This window comes from Antedon bifida, chromosome 5 (genome assembly GCF_963402885.1).
Source record: "Antedon bifida chromosome 5, ecAntBifi1.1, whole genome shotgun sequence".
NCBI classification, from domain to species: Eukaryota; Metazoa; Echinodermata; class Crinoidea; order Comatulida; family Antedonidae; genus Antedon; species Antedon bifida.
In genome coordinates, this window is record NC_136230.1 from 30,748,684 (window position 1) to 30,769,290 (window position 20,607).

Genomic DNA, 20,607 nt, shown 5'->3' on the forward strand with positions numbered 1-20,607 from the left:
TCTGAACACGTAGAAGCGCTGTCTCCACACTGTGGTTAGCTTTGTATGCTGATTGGTAAGTTTCATGGAGGTTGTGATTTGACATATGCTTAGAGAGTCTAGCTGCAACAACACGCTCAATAAGCTTCGAAACAAAGGATAAATTTGAAACAGGTCTATAATTTTTAAGAACTTCTGGGTTGAGGCCAGTCTTCTTCAGCAAAGGCCGTACATGTGCTTTCTTTAAATTCTGCGGTACTGTGGATGTGATAAGTGAAAGATTAATTACAATAGGTAACTTATGTAAAAACTACTGCAAAATTCTAACATGATTGGTGTGTTGTATATCTCAATCGCACGTTAGCAACAAAGTATTTCACCATTATTTTACCATTTTGTGATCAGATTTGGGCCTTAGTTAGTATAACTACAATAATTAAAATCGCATTTAAACATGTATTTGAAATACATGACTGAATTGGATTTACGAGAGCTCCCAGGATTTAGCTTAGCATTAAATGAACATAAAGAAACCAACGCTGTCAATTATAAACTTTCTTAAACTATAATTATTGAGAAATGAGTTGAATCACTGATACTTTAAGCTTAATTGTGATTGGTTAATACTTTTGGTTTATATAGTAGAACCCCTATTAAGGGGACACCAACATAAAGTGTTCCCTTATGAACTGTCCCCTTAATAGGTGTCCTAACGGGGTGTTTCTATATAACCTTTTTAAGAAGTTCTACTTGCTGTATATTTGGGTGGCAACGGACCTAGACCCATTTCATGTATCATGTCCCAAATTGTTCATGTGATAAACTATGATAGTTCCCACGTCTTTCTAACAGCGTCGGCGCAAGTGAGAAGCCATCATACATACGCATGTCCTTAACATGCGATGCTTTACCCATCATTCCACCCTTAATTCATCTCACTTTTACCGCATTACTGACACACAGTATTAGCCAATATAAAACTTACACAACGTTAATATGTTAACACCAAATTTACGATGATATAACCACAGGATGTTTCCTCCATAAAATACACCACTTATGGTGTGTTAAAATTCATGATAAAAGTGTCTGAATGTCGTTAAACTGAACATAAGTTTCACAAGTTTGGGATAAGCGATTTATGTTAAATTCATAAGTTTAATGGAAAACGCATTTTGGCAATGTTTTTCACATCAAAACATTGCCAGTATTAATGTCAAAATTTATGTGCATTTTTATTCACAAGATAAACGCATTGAAAATAAGTAATAAATCAAAATTAATAAGCTTATGAATATGCAAATTAAAAAGCCACGGATGAGTAAGCTCCTTGGAAAATAATATTTACAATTTATAATAAATGATGTTTACCTTGATGATAAGTAGATTCACAATTTGGCATGAGCAAAAATTTATTTAAAAAAACTGTAGAGCAATATTGTTTCACAAGTAATTTATTAGAATACACGACTGTCCTCAAAACAGACACCCTTGTGCTGGGCCAAAATTGAACACTTTTGGACTGGCCCAAAAATGGACACTCTTGGACTGGCCCAAAAATGGACACTTTTGGACTGGCCCAAAAATCGACACTTTTTGACTGGCCCAAAAATCGACACCATTTGGCTGGTCAAAAAATAGACATCTTTGGGTCGAAATTCTGGAATTTTGGAGTGGGAGGCCAGTAATATATTAACATTTTTTTACACAGAAAGTGTACTGGCCTATCTGTTGGCAATTTACCAGTTTTGGCCAAGTTTGTGCATGATAGACAAGGCTTTAATAGCCTTAATTATTTGATAGAAAAGGTTTGTAGATTTGTTTGTACACAGGCGAAGACTAAGTACTGTAACTGGGAGAAATCTAAGTCTACATCAAAAGTAATAAAAACAATTAATTATTTAAACAAATATATTTACAATATGATCTTGATCAACTTTTCACACATTAATAATCATAGGCAGGCAACACAAATAACAGAAAACATTCAATTATCTCTTTCTAAAAAAAATAACACGAGGATGCGACATTTAGATTTTCGCATAATTAACCACCAAAAATAAATGAATTTTGGTTGCAAGCATTTTGTGAGTACTAGACACATGAAAACAAGAACGTCACGACACTGATGATATAGGAACTTCTGACGATCCCATTTGAGTAAGGACTTTATCCAACCACTGGAGAGGACCGTTAAGGTGGATCTCTATCCAGCACGGGGTACTAGTCACGTCTTGTCGATGGTATTCTGCGCCCCATCCTTTCACGAAGCTCATGCGAATAGTACACATTTTCGTCAGCTCGTAAACCGCTTCAAAGCCGTGGTTGACGGACTGCGATAGGAGAGCGGCGAATTCTTGATTGTTGAATATTTTTAAGCTGCAACCGGGCGGGATCTTACAAACCGTCGTCGGGTGGAAACCGTGATGGTAGTTGCAGTTACGACTCTGAACGAAGATGCTACTGTCGCTGAGGCACTCGGCGTATACTTCGCCGCCGACATAGTACAGGTGAACTCCTGCGGAACGAGACACAATGAGAGTTAATTATACAATCATACATCAATGTACAAACACAAAATACAATAATTGATCAGTCATCTGAAAGCTAAATATTCCATTTGTGGTTTATAGTACTTCCTGGGTTCATGTGTAATTATCGAATAACAATAATAATAAATTGTGATTTCTAAATAATTTCAATGTAACTGACTGACTAATTACTGTATGAAGTTCTAGTAAAGCAATTACATGTAAAATGACGCATAATAATATACTGTAGTATTATTTTTATACTTAATGAACTAAAATAGGAAATTTGTATTTTACCAAATTTTAAGCTTTAAAACTTATTTTTGTATTTTTATGTGATTTTTAAATTGTGGAAGAAAATAATTTAAAATCATGTACTATATTTTACTGCGTTTGACCATGAATAAATAAATGAAATTTTAATACCATCATCTTATCCATCTTTAATAACACTAAAGTAATTTGATGTTTTAATGTATTGTTTATTTTTAGTAATATTCTGTGTACTATAGAGGGTCAAGTCAGCTGTAAATGCAGATTTTAGAGCCACCCCACCCTCATTGAAAGAAATAAATAATAAGATAACTAGAAATATAATTTATTATCTTCTTCACAAACATCATGTGATATCAATGTTAAACTGAATGAAACTTTTCAAGGTTGGTCATAATGTTTAAGGAGAATAACTACAAAATTAAATTTTATTAAATTCTATTTTTATAGCCAATTGTGGTCGGACTGACCAGAAGAATACGGAAAGAGATAAATAATGTATATGCAGTATCTGATTCCAATAACGTACACAATATTAAAGCTCTGTCTACACTATCAAACTTTATGTGACAACAAAATGTGATGTGCCCATATATGGACATGATGATGTCATATCACTACCATATAAGGGTACATCACACTTTCTTTGTCAAACTAGTTTGATAGTGTAGACAGAGCTTTATGATGTACATGATTTCAATAAAGTATACAATATACTGTACAGTATATTAAAGCTCTGTCTACACTATCAAACTTTATGTGACAAAAAATGTGATGTGCCCATATATGGACACGATGATGTCATATCACTACCATATTTGGGCATATCACCACCATATTTAATGCATCACACTTTTTTTGTCAAACTAGTTTGATAGTGTAGACAGAGCTTTATGATTCCAATAAAGTATACAATATTACATACTTTAAAACATATCTTGATTTACTAAATCAATCTTGTTCATTGATTAATACCCATCAAATGACCTACATTTTTTAAAGGCAGCAACAAAATATGAAAAAAAATCTCGTTGAATATGCTGTTGTCATGGAAACCAGATATCAATTTAGAATGTTATTTTAAATTATGAAATAAAAGCCTAGCAACTAGTGGCACCTTTGACCTTTAGTGTCGTTAATGATGGATCAAGATAGTTATAGATACTATTCCAAGTAATTTGTCACAAATATTTCTTCATATTAAGAAACAAAAATAAATTTTCATGAAGACGAAATTCCTTCTTATAATAATTGTATCACATATATTTCAACAGAAATACTCATGTAAACCATATTGTACATATATAAAATAAGTGCTGTTCTTTTTGTATCAGGTTTAAGCCTTAAGGGTCTTTCACAACTGTTCTGGTCCGGCGCATCAAATCATACGTTTTCATGTCGCTACGCGCATATTTATTGGTACATAGCTGTGTGGAGCGTTGTGAAACAAAACAATTTGATTTGCCATCATAAAAAATAAATACTGTTCTTTTGTATCAGGTTTAAGCATATGTTAGGATGTATTAAGCCCATGCAGAATAATAAGTAAAGATTTCTCTAAACTAAGCCCCACCTTTTCCAATATGTCGTCTTGTGTTTTCAATGGTAGAATTCCGATTAACGTTTGATAGTAGTCCGAGGCAGAAACGATCAGAGTTATTTGAAGGATTGGTGAAACCATCAACGATCACGCTTGTGCCGTTTGCATGGTAGGGCTCCCCCACACGACAGTTCAGTTCAAAATACGCGATGGCACACCAGCACTGGGGCTCTTGGTACGTGACAGGCTGTACATCTAAAAAGAGAAAATTAATCGTTACGAATTTAGATAAAAATGAATGACTCGGTAGTTAAAATGTCATCATTTTATTTGCACACTACTACATACTGTTTCATGAAAGTGATAAAAATCACTCTTCAATCATCAGGCACTAGGCCCTAGCTAGCTAGGTGTTGGTTATGAATTTATAAATAACACAAAAAACAAAACAAAAAATGGCAACTTTTCAAAAATAAATCACTACACAATAATGGGATGTTTTATTTGATATTAATTATTATCTTGGAATTTTATCATCAATAATAGAAATCAAATTAAGACTCTTCTAACTCATATTAAGTAGGATTTAAGCACATCCTATGTGTCTATGTAGCACAGTTACCTGAACCAGTATCAGTTATATATGAATTTTTTATAGATTTTATCTGTTTTTTTATCGTTCTAATATTTGCCAATCTTTAAGAAGAATTTCTATTGTTATTTTATTATGATAATGGACAAATGAAGCATTTCAGTATTGGCTTATTCTGGAGGTATACAGGGTAGCAACATCTGTAGTGAATCAACAAACAGGTAATATTAAAGCAGTATGATTCATTGTGTAAACCCACATATATCCTGTCCGTTTTCACCTGAGTTAATTGCTTTTGTTTCTTATCGTGTGGACACCTTCGTTAAACTTCCTTTGATCTTACACCATAAGCATCTCAAGGTGAAAACATCTTATTAATTTGTCACCAATTGCTTTAGCTTAGTACCACCGTAAATTTACCTGTAAACACCTTTGTTATATGACCTTTGACCGGCTCACCGCACAGGTATACATCGATAACAATAGGTTACTTTTACCTTATAAACCTATTAATATATGCAGTCACCTTTCATTTTAAATTTTGTTCATTTGCCATAAGTTGTGTTTTTTTTTTACTGTTTCAGTTGAGAACCATTTCCTGTAGTGTCAGCGTACTACAGTACCTGTTACTTTAGTTTGAACATGGAGGTATAAAATAAGATGTACCTCTATGGTTTGAAGTAGGTACAAATTTCCTCTGTGATTTCACATTTTATTTAAGAAAAATAATTTAAGAAATCTCCCTAAATTTATACATATTCATTTTTCATAAATTTGATAAACTTTCAATATTTTGTTCAGTTTCAGGTTTTTTTAGAAACCCATATCTGTTTTTGTATATAACCTTTGTATTATTATTTTCAATAATTAGCAGCTTTGTTAATATTCCATTGATACCAAAATAACATGACTACCTTCACCCAATTTCAGTATATCATTACTTGTTATTAAGCACTAAATCATATCTTTTTCTTACCTGAGATGGCTTTTGCACAACCTTTTTTGGTCTCACCTTATCAACAAAAATACAGTATAGCTTTATCGTGTCTTTTTTTAAACTTTTGATTTGTCAGAAATGTTAAGTTTGATTTAATTATGAAAACATTAAACCAATAAACAAGTTCATGGAAAACATAGCTTGGCCAGCCAACACACAACGGCAATTTTCAAGGAATACACATCTGACCTATGACCTCAGTATCAAGTTGATAACTTCACTGTCTAGTTAATTGGTACTGGCTCCTGATTGGTTGAACCTTATTACTAGAGTTTGTTGACCGTTAATTTAAGGTTTGACCAGTGTTTCTTGGAATTATTTTCAAGATGGTCAGTGATTTCATTTTCATCTCCCTCCCAAAGGTAAAGGAATGTGAATTATGATATGAGTAATAATGTTGTTAGCAACTATATGGAGAAATAAACCACACCTGAGTTGAAAAAGTGAAATCTCAAAACAAAGTTATGTATACACTTATCAAACTTTATGTGATGTGTCCATATATGGACATGATGTCATATCACTAGCATATTTGGGCACATCACACTTTTCTTGTCAAACTAGTTTGATAGCGTAGAAAGAGCTTAAATATCTTGAATGAGAAGAAAGCTCACAGTATATTATTATTGTTTCAGAACTAACATATCTTCAGATGATGAAAGATGTCCAATCATTCTCCAGAATAATTTAAAGAAAACATTAATTCCTCATCAATTCTTCTAGTTCATTTAATTTTAATGTTAACTCGCAATTTCAAATTAAATTATATCAACATGTCTTATTCAAGGACAAAGACATAACATTTTATTTGCAATATTAACTGATATTTACAGTCATAGCGTGCCAATAAAACATTTACAATGGTAGAATAATAGTACTATTAATAGTATGTCATATTTTATACAGACATTTAAGATAGAGGCTTTCATAATTCTTTAGATTGAGGGAGCAATTTCAAACTTACCTCTCATGTTACGACTGGTGGAGCCAGAATTCGTTTCCATTGGTTCGTTGGCAATCTGCTCTTCTGACGACACATAGGCAGGTGGAGGCGTATCAGCTGAAAATTTAAAATAGTTTTTATTAAATATTCATTTATAATTTATCATGCTTATATTATAAACTAAGTCTCATTTGAGGGTTAGAGAATGGAGTTGAAAGAGTTACAACCCTGACACTAGGTCAGGATTGAACCCTAGACCTTGGGATTGGAAGGCAAGCACATTAACCACCAAGCTACAGATCCACTATTCAATGCATTGTTAGCAAATGTAATAAAAAAAATAGTGTTTGATATTGTTGTACTGAATTTAATTTATTTATAATTTATACAATTAATGCATACTGTACCAGGTAATCCATATGGGCTGCCAGGACCGGAGCTTGCCGGCGAGTGCGGGTTCTGAGGGGACGGGCCACTGTTACCGTTACCACTTGGATTGGAACCAGGGAAACCTTGTGGGTATGACACATTATGTGGGAAAGTTGGATCAGGATTTCGACGTATCCGTGGCAGCAGGGTTATTGATTCAATGCCTTCGCTGTGTCTTGGTACAAGAACCGGTGGTAGAACTGAAAAGTAGAAAAATAATAATAATTTATTAAAATTAAAATACTTAATTTTTTTTATTATATATATAATATATAACATTTTCATTTTATTTCTTTATTGTTTGTAGCTATTTGAATTCAAATATAAAAATGACAATACTGTATATAAAAATCGACCTTGGTTTACAATATATAATTTAAATAAATAAAACGCAAAAACAAACACAGCAAGGAATGAAAACACTTTTATGGCTTGTGGTACTATATTTGTATCTGTTTGTAAGCTACAGTACATAGAACCAAGTACCCACTGTACTATACTATTAATAATAATGTTACACAGTATCCCAGCTAAACATTGTACAGTACTGTATTGAAGATTGTTCATGATTATAGTTCGACTGTTTATATATGTACAGTATTTTTATTATTGTATGGATGTACTGTATTGCTAAATGGCATTCAAATTACCAGTTGAATATGGTACTGTATAAGGCACAATACTTTTAAGCATAGTACAATAGTACTAGATACTGTACTGTAGTACAATACTAGTGTATGGTGTAGGCAATAATTTACTATGTAATTAAGTATTTCTTAGTGAAATCACTGTATAAGATTAAGAATGGATAATACAACAAAGTGTTCTTATCATCAGTTAGATCTATACTATAATAACAGCATTGGCAATGACATAGAGTGTGGGAAGGTCTTTTGTGTTTGATCTCCTTTAACCTATCATGATAGGGGTGCTAAAAAACGCCTGCTTGATACCAACATATAAACTTGAATAATGTATAAAAATAGCATGTGACCTTGCTACAGTAAACTACATTGTTTTATTCTTATACACATTGTTTTATGATAAATAATAGGATTAATAGTGTAATAAGTAGCTACAGTAGGTTCACATTCAGAAATTATAGTGAGTTTCTTTATCATGATGTTGTATATGAACCTGCAGGAAGTCGTTAACATGATATTGTTTATGGATATAAAATATACTGAAAATTCATATTTATTTGTTCCTTGAAAAAAAAAGTTTGAAATATACTGTATCATACTGGGTTGCCTCACTTTTTTGTTCAGAGTTTGTTGGGAATCCTCTAATAATAAATGACATATCTTCATTACAGTAAATGCATTATTTTCACCAGAATCTTGAATTCTAATCTATATTTTTTTCCCCGATTTTATAATATTTTTTATTTTTTAATCAGAAATTACTTTCATTTACATTAAAACAAGGTAAATACTGTATGGGTTGTATAATATAATTGCTAATGTCTGTCAAATACATAATGAAAATGAATGAATGAATTTTTTTTATTATGGAATAGCAAATCAATAATAAAGTGTCTGAAATCATCAACTAATATATCTTACTGGGTCATGTGCCAAAAAGTTTGCTAACCTTTTAGCCTGTGTAATGTAACACTAAGTTTTGGAAAACTTCCTTTTTGTCTAGACATGGTTTGTTGTTACCAAAAAGGCTGAAAAGAATAACCATTTAATATGGAACATAAGTTCAACACAAATAAAGAAAAAAAAACTGCAAGTAGGTACTAAACTAGAATACCGGTACTGTATTTGGCGTTTTAAAACTGGTGTTCTTTATCAAAATAAATATTGATTAAACATACTTAATACATCCAAATCAACAATACTGTACATCTAGCATTATGTTGAAAGCAGGGAAAAATTTAATTTAAACATTTTTTTAGCAATATTGCTAACCAAACTGATTTTTAAGTCGAGAAACATAGTTTTGTATTGTATTTTTTGCTACACAATTTTAGAAATGTGTAGCAATAAGGTTTTTTTGTATAGCTTTTTGCTATGCTACAATGGCGAAAATGTTCCCTGGAAAGGTGTTAGTGCTATAAAGAGAATATGTTGTTGTTTGAAATTGTAGTAAAATATAATAAATGCAATTAAAATCAGTCACATGAAATCCATGAATATAATATACTGTATAGACAAATAGAGAATACAGTAGGCCTATTCTAACTTGTTTGAATACAGACTCAATATTCAAATGTTATGTTCAACGCAACACCTAATGTACTGTACAGTCTGACATTGATTTATTGAAAGGTATTGTGGGTAAACCTGCAGTTCCCCTGAATCTGAAAGGTCAATAGTAGGTCAAGGTCGTAGCAAATCAATGTCCACATCAAGAGAATTATGTTAAGGAACCAGGCATAAATAATCTCATCTTTAATTCCAAAACAATCACTTTATTCAAGAGAAATACACATAATTACAACACCTTCATCCTTTTAAATTTTAGAGGGTAAAACAAAAGCAAGGGTACATTCCCAAAAACCACCAGAAAAATCATTTCTCAATAACTCTTCTAATATGAGGGGATGGCGGGGATGTTTATACAGGAATTATATCTATCACTTAATATCAATCTTTATTTTTTAAAGTTCACAGCTTATTGTGTTAATTTGAAGGAACACAGTTTTAAAGTCAATCCTATCATGCTTGGCTATTTCAGATTTCCATAGAAAATATATACAGCCTACAAAGTACAATATAGAATTTCTAGCCTCTACAGTCACTCAAGTATCAGATAACATCTGGAATAGGACATTATGGAAGAAACATTGCATGTCCCAAACATTTACTTATTTGAGAAATAACGCAGCATTCGCACCACAAGTGTGAATGCACCATTAAACAGTGTGAATATCTATTTAAAACGTGTTGTAAGCTTCACTCTATAGGTGTGAATCAACCTTGAACTAGACAGACGTGTTTTGCAGTACTGTAGCAAACAAGGTACATGTACAGGTACATACAGTGATACTGTAGCTATACCCTACACTACATTAATCACAGTAATCCTACAGTTAGAAAGTTTTTCTATACACTAAAGAGCAAGACAATTTAACTTAAATTTGTCTTTTTCAGAACCAATTTAGTTAACAAGTGACAAATTGATATAAAGTTTGCGGTACACCACATATAATATAAGAATGTCTAACCCCAAAGGACGATCAAAGTACTGTATACTGATCGAAACGTCCAGAAACTCAACAAACTTTATAAATTTGATTTCGCCATGCAAACTTTCAAACAATAAGTGACAAATTATCAGGTTTCTATTATACCAATACTAGGTTGAGGTTAACAATGGAAATAGTCAATCAAGCTAGATTTCCTTTTTTCAATAGCTACCGGTATTTTACCACCGGTAAGTACTGGTAAATAATTACTGTATGCGACTCAAGTTACCCAAGATAAAAATCGCTGTATCAATTTTAATGTTTCTGTTTTGTTGTAAATTATCTTAATAACTACATCATAATTGCTATAATAAAATGGGAACGCTAATTTGACAATGGAATTAAATTACGGTCACTATTTTTCATTTTACTCCGTAAAGATCCTGTAACCTTTGTCTCAAGGTGAATATAAAGTTTTTTTCGACACTCACCGTACTACTGTGTCTATTATTAGTATTATCAACTTTCCTTTTACCTTCTGATTTGGCCTGCCGACAATAATGGCTTTCACAGAAGGAAATGTTTTGTTTACTTATGTGGTAGAATGTTGTTCAAGCCACAGCATTAAAGTGACATTAAAATAATAATAGTAACATTTTATTTCTTATGTATTATCAATCTCGTCATAATTACATTACGCAAACCATACTGTAATACATGGTAATTATCTTATAGATAACAACAAACCATACAACAAACAAACTATCACAATGTTTGCGCATGCTATTGATAAACCCTGCAGACTTCCAAAAAAACATAGCAAACCTCATCGAACCATATAAAAGTTATTGAATCATGTAGTGTACAACTCGCTTGGTATGTCAGTTTAAAAAAAATATAATACTTATTTTAGGAAAAATATTTTGGTTTAAAATAATTGTGTTAAAAATGGTGTTTTATCCAAAAATAAGTAGTATAAAATTTCAATTTCTTTCATTGACATACCAAGTAGTGAGTTGTACAATACATGATTCAATCATATTTATTTGGTTGATGAGGTTTGCTATGTTCTTTTTGGAGGCTTGCAGGGTTTATCAATCATGCCTGTGTAACTTTACACACATCTTTGGTAGAGACAAGGAGACTTAGGGCCTGTTTCTGCTGAGCAGAAATAATCGATTATTAACCGTTTATTTTTTTAATCGATTATTTTTGGGCAGCAGAAACGGCGCAAAATAAAATAACCGATTAAAAATAACCGATTAAAAACACTCAATCCATTGCGTGTTTTAATCGATTATTTCTTGTTTTAACCGATTATTGCGGAGCAGTTTTGAGCTGCAACACAAATAGCGATTATTGACCCCACTTTGACCTCTAGAGTATGGCAAACTCATTCACGTCACAAAGCATGCTGTTTATTTGCACGATATCGACGACGACGATCAGCAAAACAACGATCGCGATGTAGACCGAATAACAATCAAATGTTAAACATTTGATTTTTATTATTTTGTGGGGGAGAATTATACCGAGAGACTCCAGGATTTTGTGTTACAAGTACACCCTTACATCCCACCAGTCCAGGCTAACGATGTTTTACATGTCCTTTTGTAGGCCTGTTGTCTGTTTCGGTAGAAATATATAGCCTATAGTAGGCCTAGCAGGCGGAAGGTAGAACCAACGAACGGCGAAACGAACTTTTCTCGCCGACGTGTCTTTATTAATATAACATCATTATTCTGTTGTATGTGGTACGGTAGTAGGCCTAGATGTTTTACAAATAATATAGCTTTACGTAAGAGTAATTTTTAATCCTACATGTGAGAGTTTAACGCAGCGATAGGATGTAAACAAACCAACTCTCATCGGCCTTTCATAACTTGAATGCGCTGTGGGGGGAATGATGACGTGATTTTAAAAACCGATTACCTGAATAACCGATTAAAGTCGTAGCAATTTTCAATTGCAACGCGATTATTTTTGTGGTTTGCGGTGACTGGAAAAAATCGATTATTTTGATTTTTTTCAGCAGAAACAGACCCTTAAATAACAGATCATTTAAATTTAAAAACAGTATAAATTCATAAACTGTATATTTTACAATGTTGCAAGCTCATCTTTACCTTCATGAAAGCTTCAGTTTCCATGATTGGTTTTATTAAGAATCTTTGAAACGATTATTAAAATAATTACAGTTTATAAACATTATGAGGATTATAATTGAACAGATAAAGTGGCTTATTATCCTGTATAAGGATAAATACATTTTGAATACACAGTAATTATTAGAAAACCATTGCCAGTTTACTACTGCACTACCCAATTATGTGATTATGTGTACACAGACAAGACAGAACAATGAAGCAGCTCTCGACGTCGACCTATTGTAAGTGGCGACTCAACACTCCTCCCACAAAGGAAGTAATACGACGTCATTACACACAAAATAAGCACATTATTACTGACAGTACGGTCAGTGCGTTAATGCCACCTGGTTTTACGTATTAGTACTACTACATCAAAATTAAGTGTCTGACATGAACTACTGTAAGCATCCTCAAAATGATTTTACTGTAGTTCTACATTTTTAATAAAATCTAATTGAAATCTATAATAATTATTAATACTGTAAAATTACAGAATTACTGTATTAGATTATACTGTATAAGAGGTTTCTAATGTATAGTCATGTGACATGTTGTTAAGAAAGTTTGTCTCAAAAATGTATTGGGTGAAATTGTTAAACACATGATTCGCTGTTTGTTAACAGACTACTGTAGGGCCTAACTGTAAGTACATACAGTAGTACAGCTGTAGAGCCTAAATTTATACATTATCCGCATGTCTTTTTCCATATAAAAAAAAATGGGAAGGAAATCCTTAAGAATACTATACAGTACTAACATACATTCAGAACAGTATATGGCAGCTTAATTGGACATCAAAACATAACATCATTCTATTATACAGGGCACAGTACATTTTTGTCTTGGAAAAATCTTTTAGACTACTATATAAATTTAAAAAGAGAAGTTACAAAGTGTGACAACGTGTTTTATTTACACAGTCTGACTCACACTTGTACAGTAGCCCTAAATCTTGAGACGGGTTATATTTAATTTGAGCATTGACCTAAAATGACCTTTAACAATTCGCAAAATAAATGTTCAAGTTTCTATTTAATACTTTTGGCAAATAATTTCTGTACAAGGTATTGCTTTCTTTGTTTCAATGTTCTTTTATTTGATGTTTACCTAGTATTACTATACAACACGTTAACAATAGACCAGTTGGTGTTGGTATCAAAAACTGAAATTGGATATCAAATTGGCAGAGAATTAGTAACTTACTACTGTACAATAAAATAAAGCAAGACTTTTTGCTCAACTGCTATGATACTGATACACGTACAGAAAGAAAATACTGCCACTTTTCCTACAAAGTAGCTTTATAGGTAGAACGTACAGTACAGTACAGTACAGTACAGTAGTAGTAATAGTAATATAGCTATGTGGATTAGTAGTTGGGTATTGCTAAACTGCGCAAACCTAAAAAAACCTTTTATGAAATTGCTGTAAGTTGGTTTTTTTGGGCAAAAGACATCATTTTTTGAGTAACGTTTATAAGACGTTTGCGCAGTTTAGCAATACCCTTAGTAGTCCACTATGCATAGTATTGGCCTAAACTCCTGAAATTAATTTCCTGAATTGTTTAAGAATAAAAAAGTAAAGTAACAGACATCGTTTACTGGGTTCAAATTCATCAATATTATATATTTTTGTCTCTGATCAGATTTTAGTAACTTTCATTTAAATTAAATAATATCAATAATACTGTGTAACAAACACAAAAATCATAAATTTCCTAATGTTCAATTAAAATTAATCTACTAAATTAATTAGGAAGTAGAGGGATTTATTTAATTAGTCTAGTCATCTAATTTGCATACATGTTTTAAAGAAATAAATATTAATAAAAGGAACCATATGCAGATAAGACAAACCAGGCAATAGGGATAAAGAATGATAAACATATATTGTGTAAAACTAAAAAAATAAATTTTGAAATAAATATTAATAGTGATACTGTATGTTGTAAAAAAAATAGTACATCTAGTTTCTTTCCGAATATTTTATAAATTGGTTTTTCTTAAGTAGTGTTTTGTAAAAAAATATTCTGTAAAACAAATTTTACATTATTATGAATATTCATAAATATATTGGTTTTTTTCACTTTCCCTTTTTAAATTCTTCCTTAAAATAAATTGAATAATTTTACTTTAAAAAGTAAGCATTATTATCCACATCAAATTAAAAATGTTAATTCTAAATATTCAGCACATACATTGAAAAAAAATATTATAATTTAAAGTCTTGTTTTTTTTTAAAAAGCGAACAGATGTTGTAAAAATAAAGTGAACATGGCTTATAGACAAAGATCAAGCCAGCCTACTTGTTTTTATGATAATGTAAACGCACATTTGGGAATATACTCTAACAATATCATCTGCAACAACTAGCAATGGATATACAACATTGATAGCTATCCAAGCTTTGTTCTCTAGCCATTAAGCCACCCAAATAATTTGGGTTCAGACTTGGCTGGGTGGAAGAGTTTGGTGATACAAATGAATTCTGTAATTAATTAAGGCTATTTGATATATCATGCTTGAAACTCATTTGCATATGTACAGTAAATTCTAGGAAATGATTAACTTAGCAATGTGTATGGAAATATACTGTAATTTTGCAGTTCAACGGTTTCTGTTGTCATGTGCTTACAATACATAAGTAATTTTAGTTAGTACTGTACTGTAATTTCTAGTAAGAGTTAAAATGTTCACCATTGCAGTATACAGTTACTGTACATACTAATTACTATATATTGTACACTGATACAGGAAAGTAAATAAAGAACAGTGCTGATCAAACTACTGTGGCCTAGTTTTCTAAGACAAAATTGAATAGACTACTATGTACAGTAGCGCCAATTGACAATACTTGTACTAGTCAAACAAAATCCACTCAAAAAAAAAGGTGTTTTAAAAGATCACTCATACTGAACATTATATACATGTCTGTCAAAATTAAGGCTTTATAATGATTTTTAAAACAAGATTTCACTCAATTAACTCATAAAACTGAACATAAATTTTGATTCCTTGATGAAATTCAAGGACACGCTTGAGTCCGGAGTCTCTGTGATGAGTCAGCATTGGTACCAATCAGCTCATCTCACTTAATCTCCATTAAGATGCAAGTGTTACTCACAACAGATGGGATATATAGCACAAACACACTCATAACCATGACCAACAGCACACATTTTATGCGTACATATTTATTATTGATGACGACACGCCAGGGTATTTTTTAAAAACAAACAGTTGCAGTTTGTGTTTCAACAATGTTAATTTAAAATTGGTAATAATTTTATTTTCTACTGCATAAAGCAATAAAATGATAATAAAAAGTAGATTTTTTGTTATTAAAGTAGTATCATAACTTTACCTCATGATATGAGGCCAGACACACAATATCTACAGTGACTCATTCTATCAAGGTCAGATTTTATCTCATTTGACCTTGACAATGAGACCTCTTCAACAATATGTACAACAACTATAGTATGACAGTTTCAAGTATATTTATGGGTTAGTACCTGCACAACATTCATTTTGAAAGAAAGATATTGTAACTAAGCTGGTGCTACTGTAAGTAATAAATATACAATTACAGTGTAATAAAATAACAGAATGAAAAAATGTAATAAAAAGAGTGAGCGAGCCAGACTCTTCTACTTGATGTACAGTACAGGCACCCTTACCATTAGACCACAAAGGAATCTTTTTACAGTATGTACTCATACAGCTTAAATATGTTTTGAATTAACTGTTTAGCTGGCTAATTGTACATATGCACTTACATGATTATTTTATTCATTATTTTAACCATGGAGCTTAGGGTATGTTCAGACTCACGGAGTTACAGTGGAGTTATGTAAGCGGCGTACATATTTTTGTGTCTGAACCATGCCGCGGATTAGTGTTAGGGAGCTGTTACTCCGCGCCAGTGGCGTTAATAACTCTAGCGGGAGAGGGTAGATTTCATAACGCTAAGCCAGTGATGCATCAGTGATTTTAACCTTAACCAATGAAAATGCACGACCACGATCAGCAGACAGCAACTACATACCCATACACTATGATACGACAGCGAAATAGCTATGTCAAATGTATTTTCACGTTCAGATTTTAAAGAACAGTAAAGTTGGCGTCCGTGATATGATATTTTCATAAATTAAATCAATTAATCAGATAATTGTCCGTGTAACAATTACGTTTTAAATTATTTTGAATTAAAATGCAATTCTACATGTAGTAAGAACAAATCAGTATATTTGAAGGTAAACATTATATAAATTTAAAAAAACAATGTAAACGATGTTAACTTTCATGCATTGTCATGAATGTATATAGTTCTATCTGCTTTGACCTGATAAGAGTGTTTTACGCAAGGCATTGGAATGTTTGTCGTTGTGTCTGAACACCTTGGCTTTTAACGCCACGGATTACCGTACGCCTTGCGTAGATAACTCCACCGTATCTCCGTGAGTCTGAATATCCTTAGTCAATAGCTCCATGTTCAACATTAACTTAAAACTGTAAATTATATACTGTATCGTCAAGATAAACAGGCCTTGTCTTTTAGGGAGAGCGAGTGCGATCACTCACCTAACACACTCCTAAACTGCCCTTGAGGAGTGTGATTTACAACACGCCTTAATTTGGTAAACTTCTACATCACCAAAATACAAACAGCACACCTACAGCACCCCTGAATTTATTGAGGAGTGCAATTTGTAGCACACCTATAATTTTCAAAAGACAAGGCCTGGATAAAGTTTGCAATTTCTATCTGTATCTGACAGAGAGTATCTAGCCTACCTGAAACTTGACAAATTGTCAAGTCTTTCTTCAGTCTGTTGAATTCCTATTAATGTGGTATATATACCATATTTAATTACAGATACATCAATACTGTTCGAACACAAAACAAAAGGTTGAAACTGTATAGTAATTGCTGTAAATCAGTCAACAGTTTAAATGAGGTCAACGAGGTCTTGACCCAAATACAAAAACAATAAAAGAGTAATTCTAACCGCATTTGAATTTTACTAAAGTGATGGAATGATTAGAAAGCTGTAAAGTTATATAAACAGTACTGAACAATTACTGTAGTATACTGTAGAAGTAGCGATGGTACGTCAAAGTCAGAAAACAAGTTCAATTACTTTAATAAATTATAATATAACTCAATAAAAAAAAACAAATTTACATATTTTCATGCATACAATACTGTATTATAAAACACAACAATGAAGGAATATATCAGTATTAAATGAAGTACTCTTTTCAGTAGACTTTTAAAACATAAGTAGACGATAGTCTCCATTTGTAACAGCTGGTAAATTATCATTTAAAAAGAGGGGGAAATTTTATTTTTTTTAAAAGGCGGCTTTCAACTTTGTTGTTGTTGATACAGTTATAAGTAATGCTATCAATGAGGCATGTGTGAAAAAGAAAAAAAAATATGCAAAAAGGAAAAGGTATGAATGGTGACTTACCAGGACTTTCGACCCTTTTATAATGATAAGGATTTATACACACTTCCTTCTGTTTTTTGCCAAAGGCATATTCACAACAATCCAAAGCTTTCAGTTCATGGTGACTTTGTAAATCCGGCCAGCGCCATACCCGGCAATATATAACATGCGGTAATCCTTTCCTATGGGAAACCTGTAGACGACCATCTAGAGATCTAGGTATTGTCACACATTTACTTGGTTCACCGGGCCGACTCAATGCCCGTTCTAAATCTTCCATTGCTCCTTTCTTTTTCTTTAGTTTTTTAACAAGCGAGTCTACAGCCTTTTCTGCCCATTTTTCTTCCTCGTCCCCTTGTTTCCAGCCCAGGAGTCTCTTTACAACTGGGCTGGTGAAAGAAAATAAACTCGCCATCGTCATAATTATCTTCCCATGAAAATGTGAGAATTCTTTATGCTCTACAGAAGCATAAAGTCAACCTGAAATGAAATACATTATAAAAACTTTTATGGCTGATTTTATTACTATTAGGAAAACAATATTATATTTCAAATTATATTATGGCAATGCTAAAATAAGGTAGGCCTAGTATTGCAAATAAAAAAAATATTGATTTAGAAATGTGCATGTCCCCTTTTATTCAATTATTAAATAAGACTAGGCTAGGCCTATCTATACTATTCATCCTACCAATCCATGCGTGTTGTGCATAATACAGTGTCAGTAGGTCTATTATTATTTATTAGGCTATAAATATTAAGGCTAGAGCCTGCCTACCTACTAGGTAGACTAGCTTAGGCCTAGTTTACTTACTTTTAAAGTGCAGTAACGCCTGGGGTGTGTAGAAAGCGACGACCTCGAATTGGACGACCCCAACGACCTCGAATTGGACGACCTAGAATTGGACGACCCATAACACGAAACCGACGACCCCTACAGCCTAGCCTAGCCTAGGCCTAAGTGTGGTATAACATCCCGAAGCCGAACATAGCCAAAGATCTTTAAACCATACCTTATATAATAATCGCAAGCAAGCAATTGATTGAAAAAATACAGAAATATCGCCATTTGATACTGAATGTGTCGACACGAACAAACGAACAGATATGGAACGCCAACGCCGCCGCTGAAAAAGGGGCCGTTTTGACCTGGTTTGCCATGTTTATGATATTTCGTGTGCTAATCGAGTCGAATGCAGTTTTAATGATGCACTCTTGGCGTTCCATATCTGTTCGTTTGTTCGTATCGACACATTCAGTATCAAATGGCGATATTTCTGTATTTTTTCAATCAATTGTTTGCTTGCGAGTATTATATAAGGTATGGTTTAAAGATCTTTGGCTATGTTCGGCTTCGGGATGTTATACCACACTTGGGCCTAGGCTAGGCTAGGCTATAAGGGTCGTCGGTTTCGTGTTATGGGTCGTCCAATTCTAGGTCGTCCAATTCGAGGTCGCCCGGGTCGTTGGAGTCGTCCAATTCGAGGTCGTCGCTTTCTACACACCCGTAACACCTGGCCCTAACTTAGAGAGAGGCCAGACAACAATTAATAAATAAATGAAATGTTTCAATCAATCAATAATAATTGTAAAAAAGATCCTACTTAACCCCTAGCCTAGATAGCTAGCTAAACAACATTCTGCAATATCTGCCTACTAAAAGCTATAAATAGGCAAAATTGTTGTCAATGTCATAAAATAATTTCATTATGTAAACACACTGCAAAATAGGCCGCCGCCTAGCTAGGCCTAGCCTATACCCTCTCGATATTATTTTCCCGCTGTTGAGGAGGATAAACAGCCTCACACCGTCACACAAACCAAAAAACGCATGTGGAGGAGTTTTAGACACAACAATATTATAAATTCACATCAACATAACATACCTGATTTATAAAAAAAATGCTAATGGAATTATTTAACAATAACTCGTATAAAGCAATCAATTACCAATGAAAAGATGTTTTCCTCGTCCAAATGACAAGAGTTTTTTTCTTCCGTTCATCCACTAATTCTAGGCTAAAATAGCTGAGACTGGTTGGCGACGAAATCAACGGACTGGAGAGGTTTTTGTGAGAGCGAGTCGAGCGAGAAGATACTTTGGCAGTTCACATACCATATCAATCCGCAACCAAAAATGATAAAATAGTATTTAATTGTTAAAGTTCAAAATGCATATTATGTAAAAACTCAACATTTATAATTTCACATAATAGTATTTACTAATTTTAGAAAATTACAATTAGTGTAATATTTTTAATCGAGTCTACAGTAGAACTATTTTATATAAAGTGTGTTATATGGGATTGACCTACGGAGCTGACGTCATCGAGAGGCGGCGTCTGGACGACGGAGGCACACAGTGAGCAAGAAGCCAGAGGGTGTTGAGCCTTCGTTGTCTATTGTTTGAAAAAAAAAGATTATTTTCCTTCCTGAAAAAAGGGGAAAGACTTTTTCCATAGAATAGGAAATCGTAGATAGGGACTATATTTTAATTCTAAAAAAAGGAGACGTACAGACACCCTGAACTCGTTCTGAGTGACATAATTTGACGGACGGTGCGTTGCGTTTACTTTTTA

At 32.8% G+C, this 20,607-nt stretch overlaps 1 protein-coding gene across 2 annotated transcripts; it reads right to left on the reverse strand.

Moving 5' to 3' along the window:
- Window positions 1-1,876: 1,876 nt before the first annotated feature.
- LOC144842151 (mothers against decapentaplegic homolog 5-like) lies at window positions 1,877-20,101 on the reverse strand. 2 transcript variants are annotated; one of them, XM_078698545.1, is made up of 6 exons: window positions 19,979-20,101; window positions 18,050-18,508; window positions 7,263-7,484; window positions 6,877-6,972; window positions 4,357-4,578; window positions 1,877-2,497 (listed from the first exon to the last, which is right to left on the reverse strand). In XM_078698545.1, exons 2-6 carry the CDS (start codon window positions 18,447-18,449, stop codon window positions 2,097-2,099), a joined length of 1,341 nt encoding a protein of 446 aa, XP_078554671.1. In that variant the 5' UTR covers window positions 18,450-18,508; window positions 19,979-20,101; the 3' UTR covers window positions 1,877-2,096. The 2 variants fall into 2 exon arrangements, with proteins under 2 accessions (XP_078554671.1, XP_078554672.1); XM_078698546.1 differs by having other exon boundaries at window positions 19,915-20,084.
- Between the last annotated feature and the right edge of the window lie 506 nt (window positions 20,102-20,607).

Excerpts from the sequence above, each read along its gene's own strand:
- LOC144842151 (XM_078698545.1), bottom strand. The coding sequence starts at position 18,449 with ATGACGATGGCGAGTTTATTTTCTTTCACCAGCCCAGTTGTAAAGAGA. Across the intron at positions 6,973-7,262 it reads CAGCCCATATGGATTACCTG|CTGATACGCCTCCACCTGCC; the intron begins GTACAGTATGCA and ends TTAAATTTTCAG. Across the intron at positions 2,498-4,356 it reads AAGACGACATATTGGAAAAG|GAGTTCACCTGTACTATGTC; the intron begins GTGGGGCTTAGT and ends CTCGTTCCGCAG.